The following is a 17196-nucleotide window of genomic DNA, read 5'->3' as shown; positions in this document are numbered from 1 at the left end:
TTAAGGGAGAGGGTAAGGAGTCATTCCAATCCCGGGAGCGGAAAGACTTCCCTTAGGGGAAAAAAAGGACAGGTGTACACTCGCACACACACACACACATATCCATCCGCACATACACAGACACAAGCAGACATATTTAAAGGCAAAGAGTTAAGGGCAGAGATGTCAGTCGAGGCGGAAGTACAGAGGCAAAGAAGTTGTTGAAAGACAGGTGAGGTATGAGCGGCGGCAACTTGAAATTAGCGGAGGTTGAGGCCTGACGGATATCGAGAAGAGAGGATATACTGAAGGGCGAGTTCCCATCTCCGGAGTTCGGATAGGTTGGTGTTGGTGGGAAGTATCCAGATAACTCGGACGGTGTAACACTGTGCCAAGATGTGCTGGCCGTGCATCAAGGCATGTTTAGCCACAGGGTGATCCTCATTACCACCAAACACTGTCTGCCTGTGTCCATTCATGCGAATGGACAGTTTGTTGCTGGTCATTCCCACATAGAAAGCATCACAGTGCAGGCAGGTCAGTTGGTAAATCACGTGGGTGCTTTCACATGTGGCTCTCCCTTTGATTGTGTACACCTTCCGGGTTACAGGACTGGAGTAGGTGGTGGTGGGAGGGTGCATAGGACAGGTTTTACACCGGGGGCGGTTACGTAGATCAACACCTTCAACCCATTACATGCAGTCTCCCATCCTTCATCAAAGACACCAACCACTTTCTCGAACGCCTGGAATCCGTACCCAGTCTGTTACCCCCAGAAACCATCCTAGTAACCATTGATGCCACTTCCCTATACACAAATATCCCGCACGTCCAGGGCCTCGCTGCAATGGAGCACTTTCTTTCACGCCGATCACCTGCCACCCTACCTAAAACCTCTTTCCTCGTCACCTTAGCCAGCTTCATCCTGACCCACAACTTCTTCACTTTTGAAGGCCAGACATACCAACAATTAAAGGGAACAGCCATGGGTACCAGGATGGCCCCCTCGTATGCCAACCTATTTATGGGTCGCTTAGAGGAAGCCTTCTTGGTTACCCAAGCCTGCCAACCCAAAGTTTGGTACAGATTTATTGATGACATCTTCATGATCTGGACTCACAGTGAAGAACAACTCCAGAATTTCATCTCCAACCTCAACTCCTTTGGTTCCATCAGATTCACCTGGTCCTACTCCAAATCCCATGCCACTTTTCTAGATGTTGACCTCCATCTGTCCAATGGCCAGCTGCACACATCCGTCCACATCAAACCCACCAACAAGCAACAGTACCTCCATTATGACAGCTGCCACCCATTCCATATCAAACGGTCCCTTCCCTACAGCCTAGGCCTTCGTGGCAAACGAATCTGTTCCAGTCCTGAATCCCTCGACCATTACACCAACAACCTGAAAACAGCTTTCGCATCCCGCAACTACCCTCCCAACCTGGTACAGAAACAGATAACCAGAGCCACTTCCTCATCCCCTCAAACCCAGAACCTCTCACAGAAGAACCCCAAAAGTGCCCCACTTGTAACAGAATACTTCCCGGGACTGGATCAGACCTTGAATGTGGCTCTCCAGCAGGGATACGACTTCCTAAAATCCTGCCCCGAAATGAGATCCATCCTTCATGAAATCCTCCCCACTCCACCAAGAGTGTCTTTCCGCCGTCCACCTAACCTTCGTAACCTCTTGGTTCATCCCTATGAAATCCCCAAACCACCTCCCCTACCCTCTGGCTCCTACCCTTGCAACCGCCCCCGGTGTAAAACCTGTCCTATGCACCCTCCCACCACCACCTACTCCAGTCCTGTAACCCGGAAGGTGTACACAATCAAAGGGAGAGCCACATGTGAAAGCACCCACGTGATTTACCAACTGACCTGCCTGCACTGTGATGCTTTCTATGTGGGAATGACCAGCAACAAACTGTCCATTCGCATGAATGGACACAGGCAGACAGTGTTTGGTGGTAATGAGGATCACCCTGTGGCTAAACATGCCTTGATGCACGGCCAGCACATCTTGGCACAGTGTTACACCGTCCGAGTTATCTGGATACTTCCCACCAACACCAACCTATCCGAACTCCGGAGATGGGAACTCGCCCTTCAGTATATCCTCTCTTCTCGATATCCGCCAGGCCTCAACCTCCGCTAATTTCAAGTTGCCGCCGCTCATACCTCACCTGTCTTTCAACAACTTCTTTGCCTCTGTACTTCCGCCTCGACTGACATCTCTGCCCTTAACTCTTTGCCTTTAAATATGTCTGCTTGTGTCTGTGTATGTGCGGATGGATATGTGTGTGTGTGTGCGAGTGTACACCTGTCCTTTTTTTCCCCTAAGGGAAGTCTTTCCGCTCCCGGGATTGGAATGACTCCTTACCCTCTCCCTTAAAACCCACACCCTTTCATTTTTCCCTCTCCTTCCTTCCTTCCTGACGAAGCAACTGCCAGTTGCGAAAGCTCGTAATTCTGTGTGTGTGTTTGTGTGTTTTGTTCATGTGCCTGTCTGCCGGCGCTTTCCCGCTTGGTAAGTCTTGGAATCTTTGTTTTTATATATATATATATATATATATATATATATATATATATATATATAGTCTTTGGAAAAGTTATTAATTGGTTTTCTGCGAATGGGCTTGCTCTAAACTCTGAAAAAACACAGTACATCCAATTTTCTGCTGCAAAAATTACAATTCCCTCAATAAACGTAACACATTAAAAGAAGTCAGTAGCCAGGGTAGAGCATACTAAGTTTTTGGGTGTACGTATAGACGAGGATCTTAATTGGAAAATTCATAGTTAGCATCTCCTAAGATGACTAGGTTCAGCACCTTTTGCAATCAGAATAATTGCCATTTTTGAGAATGTAGAAATTAGTAAGCTAAAATACTTTGCATACTTCCACACTCTGATGTCATACAGAATAATATTGTGGGGCAACTCGACACTTAGGCAAAAGGTATTCACTCCTCAAAAGAAAGTAGTTAGAATAATGTGGGGGGTTCATAGTCGCACATCTTGTAGCCACCTGTGTAAAAGGTTAGGAATTCTTACAACTGCTTCACAGTACATGTACTCAGTAATGAATTTTTTCTCAACAACATGGATGTGTTTAAAATCAACAGCAACATTCATGATTACAATACCAGAAAAAAGAAAGACCTACACTATCCTTTACTTATCCTATCTTTGGCACAGAAAGGTGTAAAATATGCTGCTATAAAACTTTTTGATAAATGACTAGATGAAATAAAATGTTTGACAAACAGCAGTAATAGTCTCAAAAACAAATTGAAAACTTCATACCTTCTTGACAACTCCTTCTATACCAAAGATGAGTTCTTGAATATGACTATGAGTAAATAAATCTAGAGAAATAATATATGCATTTCGTGCCATTTTAGGGAATGGGATACATAATAGAAATATTTAGGTACAACACTATAATGTAAACAAAAAAACTTGTTTCCTGTGCGCATTTTTTGTGCATTTGGCACGCTCCACATCATAACGCTTTGCCATGCTATGGATCAATGGAACACATAACTAACTATCTAGTAAAATCCTGGGATTGACCTAGCATCAAACCTGGGACCTTAGCATCTGTAGCCTGGCACTTTACCAGTGAGCTATCTAGCATCATCGTGCATTTAATATCCTCTGTTGCACTTGAAAGTGCTGTATCATTATAATATTTATTTAAGCTTTATAACAACTGACTAAGATAAATTTTCTTCATATCTTTGCTATTTTCCAGTTGTATGCGTCTGTGCTAATGAAGGATCCTGTTACGGTGTGCAAAGCTAAAACATATTTGGAAAAAGCCTTGGCACAAGATGAGACATACTTATCTGCAGTGTATTTGCTCGCTGAAATATATGAACAGGTATCTATTGATAGTCCTAATTTCATTTTGTACTTTGCATATTGTAGGATTTTGCATTGAAGTTTCGATTTTTAAAGGACTCTGGAATAATTATGTTTCTATTGATAGAAGGCTATGCAAGTAGCTCAAGTATGTGCTTGTTTCATTTTTTACAGCTGCTTTGAAGGTACTTCTTTGTTTTAGTGTATATGTTTGGTCTTATAAACTGTCTTAATTTCTTTTCTTTAATAGCTTTAACTAAAGCCATTCTTTATTATGTGTGCCTTTAGAGATTTGTGATGGAGGCTCTCATGTCACTATTAATACTCTAATTGTTGGTAGCTGAACAAGCCTACAACAGTTCACCATAAACAGTAAAATCTTAATCTTGCAAAGCATCAAATTACGCAATTCCCAAGGAAAGAAAAACCCTGACTAATACTGCTTGCCAGTTCCAGATGTGGATAGCAAATGTGATACACTAAATGAACATGATATAAAATAAATCACTACCCAAATGGTCGACAACAGATGAATTAACAGAGAAATTCAGTTTGTGTTTTGTACTCAGCAGTCTTTTTCTTTGTGTTGCTCTGAAGACAAAGGTGCTGGTTATATCTTGCAGACATTCACTTTTTTGCCTCATAGAATTACCTTTGTAGACAGAATAGAGGAGTAGGAATAGAATTTTATTGGTCCCGGAATTCATATAGTACACAAATAGTACATTCTGATGTAGGGCAAGTCAGTGTATAACAAAATATAATGTAATTTGCATTAATTTCATTATTTCTACATTAAATTATCACTGAGTTACAACATACAGAGCAAATAGGAATAGGTTCAGAAAGCATTAAGTTGACAAAAGACAGCTTTTGCAGATTCTGTAAAATAGATAACTCTACATCTTAGAGGCTCTAATTTAACAATTTTTAAATTGTAAAGTTTAACTTTGTATTGCAATTATTCCTCAATAGTATTTGTGGTTAATTGAGAAACAAGTTTTATGTGCTGTGATTGTTGTTACTACCACCATCACCTATTATTAGTCGCACTGGCTCACTCTGACTGCCACGTTTCAAGAAACACAATGATGGGCAACTTCTCAATCATACAGAATGAAGAAAATGCTAATAGTTCACTACAAATTTCATAAGCAATATAACCAATTTGTTCTTCCTATAATTTCTAAGCACCAAAATTTATTTTTAATATCTTGTTAACACAAAAATAAAAAAAGCCTTCTCTTTTTCATGCTTAATTTAAATGTCTGGATTTGCCATTTAAACATGAAATGAACATTGACAGGCAGTATTATAACTTCAGTTCAAAGATCAGATAAAAAAGAGAAAAAATATTGAATAAAATACCCAACAGTAATATGATCACTGCTTTGTATTTTAAAATGCGTATTTTGTGTTGCTCTTTGCTGCTTTCAGTGGTCCTTCACTACTTCCTGTATTTTAGAAAATTCAAGAATTATCCACAGCTTTCAGAGAAGTTCAGTTTCATTTGAGCTTCTCATTTCACTAAGGCTGTGACGATCAGATTTCTTTTCTCTGACCACAAGTTCATCATCACACTGAAGATTCCTTCAGCAAATGAGTTGCTTGTAACTGAAAATATGTATGATACAAGACTACGCCATTGGGAATGGGAATTGTTTGCTGTTTTTAAAGAAATCTAACCAAATCTGCTGTTCTGCTGTACTTTTATCAAGTCAAGCATATGCAGTCCAGAAATCGTAGAATTCATTGTATAACCTATCTTCATTCAGGGGGAGCTCCAATTTGTTGATAACCTTTAAAACATACTGCTATTCCAGATGAAAATCTTCTTGTTCTTTAAGCAAAAAACGTGTAAGTGAATTAAAGACATTGTTCTCAGGGAAATCATAGTTTTGGGACAAATAATCGATAGAACGTGACAAGAAAGACTGCATAATTTTCAAATCTCAACCTCCACGATTCTGGTATTTCTTCCAGGATTTCATAAACTTTCTTTCCTAAGAATTTATCTTGTTTTCTGCTCTCTAGCTTGCTCTTAAGGTCCCTTAATATATCATCCAAATCAACAGAAGTAACTGAGCTAATTTCAATTTTTCTAATAGCAGCTTCATTTGGGGGCAAAATATACTGCAGAAACTTTGGATAGCATCTAGGAAGTGAATGTTAAGTTTTTTCAGCATTACACTGAAGTGAAAAAAGTTGTGGGATAGTGATATACAGATATAGGGATATACGGGTGGCGATAGTTTTGTTTACACGAGGTATAAAGGGGCAATGCATTGACGGAGCTACCATTGTACTCAGGTGATTCATGCGAAAAGATGTCAGAGATGATTATGGCCATGTGACTGGATTTTGAAGACAGAATGGTTGCTCCATTTCAGATATTATTAGGTAATTCGATATTCTGAGATCCACAGTGTCAAGAGTGTGCCAAGAATATCAGATTTCAGACATTACCTGTCGCCATGGACAACGCAATGGGTGACAGCCCACATTTTAACGAATGAGAGCAGCGACATTTGCGTTGAGTTGTCAGTACTAACACGTGGACAGCACTGTTTGAAGTAACCATCAAAATCAGAATGGGACATATGAAGAACACATCCATAGGACAGTGTGGCAAAATTTGGTATTTATGGGCTATGGAAGCAGATGACTGATGCAAGTGCCTGCAGCACATCTCCTGGACTTGTGACTAGATCGGTTGGATTCTAGAAAACTGGTAAACCATGACCTGGTCAGATGATCCTGATTTTAGTTGGTAAGAGCAGAGGGGATGGTTCAAATGTAGCACAGACCTCATGAAGCTATTGACACAAGTTGTCAACAAGACACTGTGCAAGCTGGTCGAGGCTCCATAATAATGTGGGCTGTGTTTACATGGAACAGACTGGTTCCTCTGGTCCAACTGAAGTGATCATTCACTGGAAATGGTTATGTTCGAGACCATTTGCAGCCATTCATGGACTTCACATTCCCAAACAATGATGGAATTTGTATGGATGAAGATGCATCATGTCACCAGGCCATAAATGTTCACAATTGGTCTGCAGAACATTCTGGACAATATAACTGAATGATTTGGTCAGCCAGATCACCATACATGAATCTTATTGAACATTTATGGGCCATAACAGAGTGGTCAGATCATGCACAAAATCCTGCACTGGCAATACTTTCTCAGTTACGGATGGCTATAAAGACAGCATGGCTGAATATTTCTGTAGAAGACTACCAATGACTCGTTGAGTCCTTGCCATGTCCAGTTGCTGCAGTATGCTGGGCAAAATGAGGTCCAACACAATATCGGGAGGTATCCCATGAGTTGTCATCTCAGTGTATGCTTTCCATTGAATGTCATAAGTTGCATAATCAATCTTGATCAACTCTCCTCACCTTTTGAAATAAAATACGACTTGATGAAAGATCAGTAGTTTATGATTCTCTCATTTGCAGGAAGTAGAGAGAGCCATCTTGAATGGATGTCTAATAATATTTCCTTAAACTCTATCTCGACAGTTTCTACATCACAATGAAATGTTCTAAGACCATAGTATTATTTATGATATGGCAACTGCAGTTAGCTCTCAAAGTGGATGGAGTTTCATTTTTCAGTAAAACAAAAACCAAATTATTTTTACCATAATTCACTGAAACACTGCCAGCACTGTATGCACTTACTTGATTCATATGAAAGCATTAGACTCTGTAATGTTCTTTATTGTATGGAAAATTTTTGTGTCTGTTTCTGTGGGGTCTTCATAAAAATCTCTGATGTATCCTGCAAATAACATCAAAGTACTGAATCACATATGTTTTTTATATTTGCTTGGTTTGAAGCATCTGAGAACACAGAAAAATAAAAGGCTTTACAAAGGTCACCTATGTCTACATTTTGACTATATTTTCCGAGATAGCTTTTGTCTTAGTTCTTCCACATGAAATTTTAGATGCAATATAACAGTCTGGAAACAAAGAATGATGTGATTTCCATTGGCAATTCAGTGACTTGTAGTTAAAGTCGTGTTTTATATTATGACAAACAGATATTAACTTCAGCACATATTATGGCATCATCTTCAGGCATATGCTCTTCACGCAGAAAGTCTTAAATGTTGTATTTTCATGACACTGTTGTTGTGTTAAAATGTGTTTTTGTGTCTTCTGATTATTCACAACATCTGTTTTTACTTCAGATTTTATAAAAATATGGTGGGTAGTGCACACTTTGCAGTGAAGTCTTTTCTTTCATCAACCAAATTGGCAAAATCTGTGTTTGCTAACCTGTCTTTGCTAACCAGTCTTTGTTAAAAACAGTATGTCTTTCAACTTTCTTCTTTGGGACAGGTGAACTTGATTAAATGTCTTAATCTTTATAACACTCACTCACTCACGGTGAGAGAGAGAGAGAGAGAGAGAGAGAGAGAGAGAGAGAGAGAGTGAGAGAGTGAGAGAGAGTTGCATTTGTGTCAGTCTATCCTTTTTAGAATGTTGTTTCTAGTTTACAGCCCTTACACTCATGCAGGCAAGGATCTATTTACATAATATATGTAATATATTTCACAAATATGTAGGCTGTGATTGACAGATGAGCCGCAAATGTAATATACTTATCACACTTTTTATTCACTCATGTATGTATTAGATATACATTTAAATAATTAAAGTTGGTGGAAATCAATAATAAAAAAAACTGTTGGTGATAATCTAACAGTCTGAGAGCATGTTACTTCTGTGTGTGAAACTGCTTGAAACAGTTTTTGTTCATAGAGACATAAATGTATGTGCACTTTTTGCAGTGGGTTTGGTTCTGCTGTTACATTATGTTAATGTATACATTCATGAAGAAGTTAATTGTTTGAGTAATGAGTGGTGATGACAGTAATGATCACATATAATCTTTTGTCATTGCCAGGAATAGGGACAGGATGATGCAGTATTTAGGTGTTTTACTTGCTTCATGCTCCGTTTCATCCTTAGTGTCATTCATCTTGGTTTTTTTTTAAGTTTTAGCTATTTCCAATCAAAATTTCATCAAGTTCTTGATACCTTTCCATGGAATTTCATTTCATTTTACAGGTATTCTGTATTCCAAGTTGAAGAAGTGGACATCATCATTTCTTGTCCTAAACAAAGTGCAGTAACACTCCATTTCTTAATCATCAGTGTCCACCACACCTGTTGACTGGTTTTATCTCTGTACAGCAGAGGGACATGGTTGCTCAGTTCTTATTTATTTATTTTTTACTGGTGTTCCACCTTATGTTCTAGGTGAATTCTAGAGCACACAGATTTTCATACAACCGGACTACTATCTTTCCATTCTACTAAAACTTTCAAGTCATCACTTTGAACAGTCTGTACTGATTCTCCTCTTTTTAATTTTAAAATATCATGGCGGTTTACCCTTCCTATCCTGTTTGTCATAATTGTTCCTCTTCCATGGTATCCAAGGTCAACTAATTTCTCATTGCAGTGAAATACCTATCAAAATACATCATCTTCCAGGAAGAATGGTCTTCATAGCCAAAGTATGTGGAAAGAACAAATCCCAGCTCTGTATCATCCAGATTTGTTGAAGCACCAAGGTATATTTCAAAGTCTATGATAATATTCGGAGTTGACGTAATCAAAAAAATATTCATATTGCAGGCCTAGGCTAATTTTTGACAAAGGGGCTTAAATGACTCTTTCCAGAAAAAGGAATTACCTGAACGATGGAATAGAATTTGTAATTTCGTGGCTGACTGAGATACACATTTCTGACAGTGTTGATAGTCGATTGAACTTTCTGCGACTTGCTTATTTTTACTTCTCCATTCTGTATGTTAGTATTTGCAAGGTGAAATCTGATACAAAACATTATGCTGGATATTACTGGGAAATTAAACAATTTCCGCCCATACATTAAAATTCTATGCTGTTCGATCACACCCATTATTAAGCTTAAACCGAAGAAATGCGTAAGCTACCCATCATTAGTAAGTAATGATTTACCACTTTTTGCTGGTGAACCTTCAAAAAAATTCTAGACCAGTACTGGAAAGGGCTTTTTAATCACATTAGAATATAAAAGAATATCATCATATTCTCTACATGTTATAGTCACTAAAATATTTAAAAATTTGTAGAATAAACAAACATATACTTCATCTTGTTTTTGGAAGCCTCTGCAGAAAAACTGTCCATCTCTAGGTTTCAGAACGTAGTTTTGTATTTTGTTCATTAGCATGCTGCCCGTTGATTTCAACTGAAAAACCCTAATATTGTTTTAAAAAATAAACTAATGTCTCAACAGCCACTTCTCCTACACATTATACATGGACTCAGGAATGTAATTTCTGCATAACTCTGATATTTGTATCAGATACCAGGAGTGAACAGAAATATGGAAACACCAAAGCGTAACTAATCGCCATACCTGATGTGGTGTAGGAAAATTGTTGGTATTCAAAAGTTTCCTGTCACTCTGAGTGGATAAATACAGGTACTGCATGGTTTTCAAGAAAATCTTATACCATTCATCCTGCAAAATAGTAGCAATCTTGGGTAACAGTCATGGAGAAGGGTAACAGTCACTCATCCTTCTCTTCAAAGTAGACCACAAAGGCTCATATCTGGTGATGTAGTAGTCAGGGAAGATGCGACAGTTCATCTTTGTACTCACAAAACTAGTTTGAGATGATGTGAGCTGTGTTAATACGAGCCTTGTCATCTGGGAACATGGCAGCACCAGTAGGTAACAAACATTATGCTGTGAGATGGATTTGATTAGCCAAAATTGTCATAGAACTCTTGGCAGTAATGCAGCATTGGAGTGTAACCATGGGACCCACAGAATATCACAATATGGCTGCCCAAATTGGCATCAAACCACTGCCAGATTTGACCTTTGGACGTCAACCTTGGCCAAAAGTTGGAAACAGTGACAGCCATTACATAGACATCTGACAGTGGTATGTGTAAAGTTACATAAATGTTTTTAGATAAAAACAGCAACGAGCAATAAAGTAGGAACAGCAGTGGCTTTTCTTATCCTTCATAGAAGCTTTTTATCTCCTAACATTCATTTATGAAGTAATCTACAGATTCAGTATGTGGCTGTCAGGTAGATTTGTGCTAGTCAGAATTTGTTGTTAGTATACTTCCCAGCAGTAGCCAACATTTGGTATTTTTGCCTTGACTCATTCCACATCCCTGAAGGCTGCCTTTCATGATCTGTGTATAAATGAATGAATTAAATTGTGGTAGTGGGGAAAAATGATTTCAGGAAAGTGAGTGTGTTCAGTAATGGATTTGAGTTAAACAGATTATTTGGAGATATCTCATACACACTTTCCATTATTGGGCTATCGGGACGTGTTCAGAGATAGGATATGTCACAAGACATCAACCTTACTTAGGAAAGGAAAAGATTAAGATTTCAGTGTTTTGAAATGAGGCATCTGGGAAAGGATATGGTTAGATATGTAAAGAGGGTGTGTGTGTGTGTGTGTGTGTGTGTGTGTGTGTGTGTGTGTGTGTGTGTGTGTGGGGGGGGGGGGGGGGGGTGGGGGGGGGGTGGAGTTCTGCTCTTGAACAAAATTCAGTATATGGAGAGCATGACACAAGAGTTTCTTACGTAAGTGTACCATGGGCTGTTGGTTAGGTGAAAGTAAACCACCAAGATATTAGACTCTTGAAAGTGACGGGAGGTAGGTTGGCAGCAAAGCTCAAACCCAGGACTTGCAGCTGAAACAGCTGTCTACTTGGCACAGCTGGACTGCTGTGCCTCTACCTCATTTCATCATCATCATCATCATCATCATTGTCTTCTTCTTCTTCTTCTTCTTCACTTAAAGCATTAGACCTTTTTTTGGTTTTGCGTGTTATATTACCCATCACTTCCTTGGCCTTCCTTGCCGCCTCCTCCTCCTCCTCCTCCTCCTCCTCCTCCTCCTCCTCCTCCAACTGGCTTAAATATTCCTATCTGTAGAGGTAATATTTCTCCACACATTCTTTAGAGATGTCCATTTTGGTCTCTCCTATTTTCTTGTATTTTATTGAAGATGTTAAGTATATTCAGTACTTCCCTCATTTCTGAATTTCAAAATGTGTCAGCTCTTGTGCATTCCTTTACTGGTTTTAGAAACCTCATTTCTGTTGCTTGTATGCAATTTTCTTGACGTTTCCTTATAACCGACAATTCACTTCCTTAAGCAACCATTGGAACTGCCATTGTCTTATAAAATTTCAGTCTTGTTTCTATCCTCATTTTAATTTTTTGACATCTGTTTATTGTTCCACATTTATTACCAAACTTTATTAGTATCTTCTCTGTGTTTTCGTTATGCTGGTGCGACATTACAGCGTAAATAGTTAAAATGTTTGACCTGTTCTGTTGCTCTGTTGTTGATCATAGTTTTTGTCTACAGAGGATATTTCCCTTTGAAAGCCATTGACTTTGTCATCCTTTCTGAAATTGTGATGACCGTCGTGAACCTTACCTAATATATGTATTCCCCTTTCTAGGTCATCTCCATTATTTGCCAACAGTGTGGTGTCGTCTGCATATAATATACAAGTAGGAATTACCATTAATCTTAATTCCCCCATTAAAATTCTAATTCCATTTCTGGATTGTGTCATCTAAATAAATGTTAAAAAGTGTGGGTGAAATGCTGCACCCTTATCTTACTCCTTTGTTTGTATCTGTTGTATGTTTTGGAGTGCCTTTTATATCTCAAATTACAGTTGTATGTTTGTACAGACTTTTTAAAATGTTTATTAGATGTTGAGGATATCCTCTTTCCCTCAGAATTCCCCATAGTTTCTTTCTGTTAACATTATTGAATTCATTTAAAAAATCAATGAAATGTAAATGGGTGTCCCTATTCTACACTCTTTTTTTTAATTGTTTGTTTTATTATGAATGCTACATCTGTTGTCAACTTGTTTGCCCTTAGCTGTGTGATCAGTGCTTCTGACTGCCATGCAGCAGGCTCTGGTTGGTTTCTCAACCGTGTCCGAGATTTTCTCCACTCGTAAACAGGGTGCTATGTTGTCCTCATCCTTAGCATTATCGACATGCACATTACCCAGTGTGATATAAATTCAAAAGACTTGCAACTCAACAGCTGAACTTCCCTTGTTATGTGCTCCCAGCCACCATCGCCATATGATCATTTCATTTTTTGTCTCGGCTATGACCTTCAATCTCGTGTTCACTATTCTTGGACAAACTTTATATGCAGTTTCAATCGAGCTGATTCCTCTACAGTTCTCGCAGCTTCTATGGTCTCCTTTTTTTAAAGGGTGACATCACCTTTGCTTGTGATCATGCTTCTGGAATAGCTCCCTTTTTCAAGCGAGTGTAGTAATCTGTTTTGTAGTAGTGTGTTTGCATTTTTTAACAGTTCAGAGTTTATACCATTCATACCAGTAGCTTTTCTGTCCCTTTTAATTAACCCGTACATAAATCATCTACACATCCTACTTCAATTACATCCTGTAATCCTCCATACTAGCTGTAGAGCACATGGCTTTATACAATAAGTTCTTATAATGTTCTATCTATTTTGCTTGTTGAATGTTATTTATTTGAGCAACTTCTTTTCTTGTTTAATTTAGCATTTTCATTGTTTTTAAGCTATCATTTGCTTTCTGTGATTATAATATTCTATTACACATATAAATCTATTCCAAGATTCTTGATGAGCTTGTATTACTTCTCAGTTTTCAGCATTTCTCTCTTGTTTGTAAATTTGATGATTCTCCTCTGTTGTTGCAGTGAGATACTTAAGATGAGCAAGCATTTTGCTTGTTTCTTCTAAATTTATCCAATTCTGTTGTCCAAATTTTTAAACCTTTTTTTCCTTCTTATCTTTTTTCTCTTTTTTCCTAAGGCTTCTTCAGTGGCTGTCTTAACTGCAGTTGTTATATTTTACCAATCCTCCTCCATTTCTTCCACATCTTCTTTCTTCTTGATTAAGTCTGTTGTATGTTTTGTTCATGTAGTAGATATCTTTGCAGATTTTTCTTCCTTCAGTTCATTTCAACCACCATAAAAAAAGTTAAATTTGAAAATAAGGCCACATGTCCAATGGTGCAGTTGCTATCTGCAGTGCCACTCCTGGAGGCACTTGCACTTATATTTAATATGTTGCCATAACATGCAGTGGTTCTTATCATGGCATCTAATAACGCCATGAAATTCTGATTGAGAACTTCTAATATTATTCTATAACCTTGAACATTTGTTTCTTTTGTGTCTTCAAATATATGTTATAAACTTCAATCAAGTCTTGTGATTGCTTCATGGTGTACTCATGAAACAGTTTAGTACTAAACAAATCTAAAAGCAAAATTCTTAATTTTTAAGATACTTAAATAATTTAGGAATAAAAGAGCCCATTCACTGAATAGTGGAAGCATTGAGTTGTCAACAGGCACACACAAAAGATAAGGAAAGCTTGTTAGATTTCAGAAACTAATCCTTTCTTGAGTTACAGTTCAGTGGGGTTAGAGTTGTTTTGGGTGACATAGGTAGAGGGAAGAGAGCCGCAGGGCAGGAATAGGGGTTTGAGATGAGTAACGAGCCACTTGGAGAGAGGCAGCTGGTTTGCTGGCTAGGAATGTGAGAGGAACAATGATGATGGTGACTTGAATTGGGTGGAGGGGTGATAGGACAGAGGAACAGGAAACTGTTGGGTGGAGGGTGTGGAAACAGTAGATTAATGATGATAGAGTCCAGGAGGTTTATGGGAGTAAAAGTTTGTTGCAAGAATAACTCCCATATGCATAGTTCAGAAAAACTGGTTGTAGATGGGAGGTTCCAGATAGCCCAGGTTGTAAAGCTTCCATTGAAATCCAGCATTTCGTGCTTAGCTCCATGTTGTGCCACTGGGTGGTCAACTTTGTTCTTGACCACAGTTCAGCAGTGGGCATTCATTCAGGTGGACAGCATGTTGGTTGTCATGCCAATATTAAAAGGTGGGAAGTGATTGCAGCAGATTCTATCACTCCCTGACCCTCACAAGCTTAGTACTGCAGAAACATATACCCACGACACAGGCATCACAGAACCACCTCTGCTCCTTATATAAGATACTGTACTGTGCAATCCTAACTACATACACCACATCTCCAAAACTGAAACCCTTCCCCTTGAACACCTGGAAGAACATTGCAGACACTTCACCTTTAAATTGTCCAGCCTGCCTTGGAGCACTACCCATCAACACCTATCCTACCCACGATGAACTTCTTCGTCAACTCCTCATAATACCCATGCCATGTCTAGCTGATTTTTTTCAGTTTGCCGTGTCCCCCAAAACTTTCTCCCAAAGCTCTGTGAAATTCAAAGCAAAACAAATGTCGCTAATCTTTCCACCAAAAGCCTCAGTCCCTCAGAAGTATCAGACCCATCCAAAGCCCTTGCTTCAGCCTCACACCAGATTGAACTTGTCAAAGACCTATTCCCTCTTCTATGTCCTACAGTGATAACACTTCTTTGTCACCAATCCCTCCAACCAAAGCCAACCGAATTACTGCACTCAACCTTGACTCACTCAGTTGTACTACCATCCTACTTGACCTTCTCCTCCCACCTAACCACCTCCCCCCTGCCAACTACAATTAATTCCTTATCCACAACATGGCAGCTACATCCTTCCCCAGGTCCCTTCCTAAGAAAAGTAAGATTTCAGCAGAAGAAACCTCAAAACAGATCCTGATGTAATCATCCTCCTGCGGACAAAGGCTCCTACACTGTTGTGATGAATCACAGTGACTACCTGTCGCATGGCTTCCACCAACTGTCTGACTCCTCACCCACAAGCTGTGCCATAGTGATCCCATCCCAGAAATCTAACAAAACCTCCAAACCCTACTGAAATCCTTAGTCTCAACCTCCCTCCATTCCCCACCCCCACCTCAGTCCATCTCCCTCCTCTCCCCATATACACACTGCACATGCACCTTCTACATGCTCCCAAAATCAATAAAACCAACAACTTTGGACACCCATTGTAGCTGGTTATTGAGCTCCTGGTGAAAAATGTTCTGCTCTTGATGACCAACATAGCCAACCAGTTGTCTGAAAACTAGCCTCTCACATCAAAAATACTAACCACATCCTTAACTGTCTCTCCACCATTACCTGCTCTGTACCTCCTGGATCCCACCACAGCTGATACCACATCCATAGATGTGGACAGCCCTCATGCCCATGACCTTGCCACTGTTGAACACTACCCCTCTCAATGTCCTTCAGAATCTAAACACATTGCCTCATTTTTCATGCAACTATATCCTGTTGCATAATTACTCCTTTAAGAGGAAGATATGTAAACAAATCCACAGCATGACCATAGGTACTGCATGGCATCCTCATACACTAACATTTGTATGGGACATCTAGAGGAAACATTCCTGAGCTCCTAAAACCTCAAATCACTTACGTAATTCACATTCACTGACGATATTTTCACAATCTGAACACAGGGCTGAGACGTCCTATTCTTATTCCCCTGCAATCTCATCACTTTCTCTCACGTCTGCTTCATGCCACACTTCTGCCCATATTAAATCTACTAGCCACCAACAGTACCTCCATTTCGAGAGCTGCCATCTCTTCCACACCAAAAAAATGCCTAGCATACAGCCTGACCACCCATGGATGGACGGCATGGCTGCAATGATGAAAACTCATTTGTCCAGTATGATGATGGTCTCACAAGGGCCTTCACAGACAGACACTATCCCCAAACCTAGTTTGTGAAAAGATTTCCCAGGATATATCCTCACACAGCCCTGCCTAATCCTTCCACCACCTCCAGCCACAAAGGAGCACCTCTCTCATCAACCAATATGACTGCGGACTGAAACATCCAAACAGTATCCTTCACAAGGGCTTTATCTGTCATCATACCCTGAAATGAGGGAAATTCTACCCAAGATCCATCCCACCACTTGTGAAGTGGTATTCCATTGCTCACACAGTCTATGCAACATCCTAGTCCATCCCTGTCCCACTCCCACTACCAGCCCCTTGCCACTGGGATCATTCCCCTGTACAACACCCGCGTGCAAGACTTGCCCAATCCACACACCCAGCACTTCCTACCCCAGTCCTGTCACAGACGTGACCATCTATGAAAGCAGCCGTGCCATATACCAACACTGCTGCAATCGATGCACAGCTTTTTATCAGGGTGTATACGACCCGGGAGAACCGGTAAAACCCCGGGAATTTTTTCATCCTGGAGAAAACCAGGAAAAACACAGGAACTTTTTAGAATTCCGAAAATCTTTCATTGTTTTAGTTTTCAGTTAAATTTTCGTAATTTTGTC

At 39.5% G+C, this 17196-nt stretch overlaps 1 protein-coding gene across 1 annotated transcript in view; it reads left to right on the top strand.

Annotated features, from left to right (window-relative positions):
* The window catches only part of LOC126284151 (anaphase-promoting complex subunit 7), a 158991-nt gene that overhangs the window by 115288 nt on the left and 26507 nt on the right, over positions 1 to 17196 (top strand). The window contains exon 8 of the mRNA XM_049982871.1: positions 3746 to 3874. Coding sequence (XP_049838828.1) covers positions 3746 to 3874 — 129 coding nt within the window. The remainder of the gene's footprint in view (positions 1 to 3745; positions 3875 to 17196) is intronic.

The sequence above is a fragment of the Schistocerca gregaria genome, chromosome 8 (genome assembly GCF_023897955.1).
Source record: "Schistocerca gregaria isolate iqSchGreg1 chromosome 8, iqSchGreg1.2, whole genome shotgun sequence".
Lineage (NCBI taxonomy): Eukaryota > Metazoa > Arthropoda > Insecta > Orthoptera > Acrididae > Schistocerca > Schistocerca gregaria.
The sequence above is the reverse complement of the archived record's forward strand: the minus strand, read 5'-3'. Positions and strand labels throughout refer to the sequence as shown.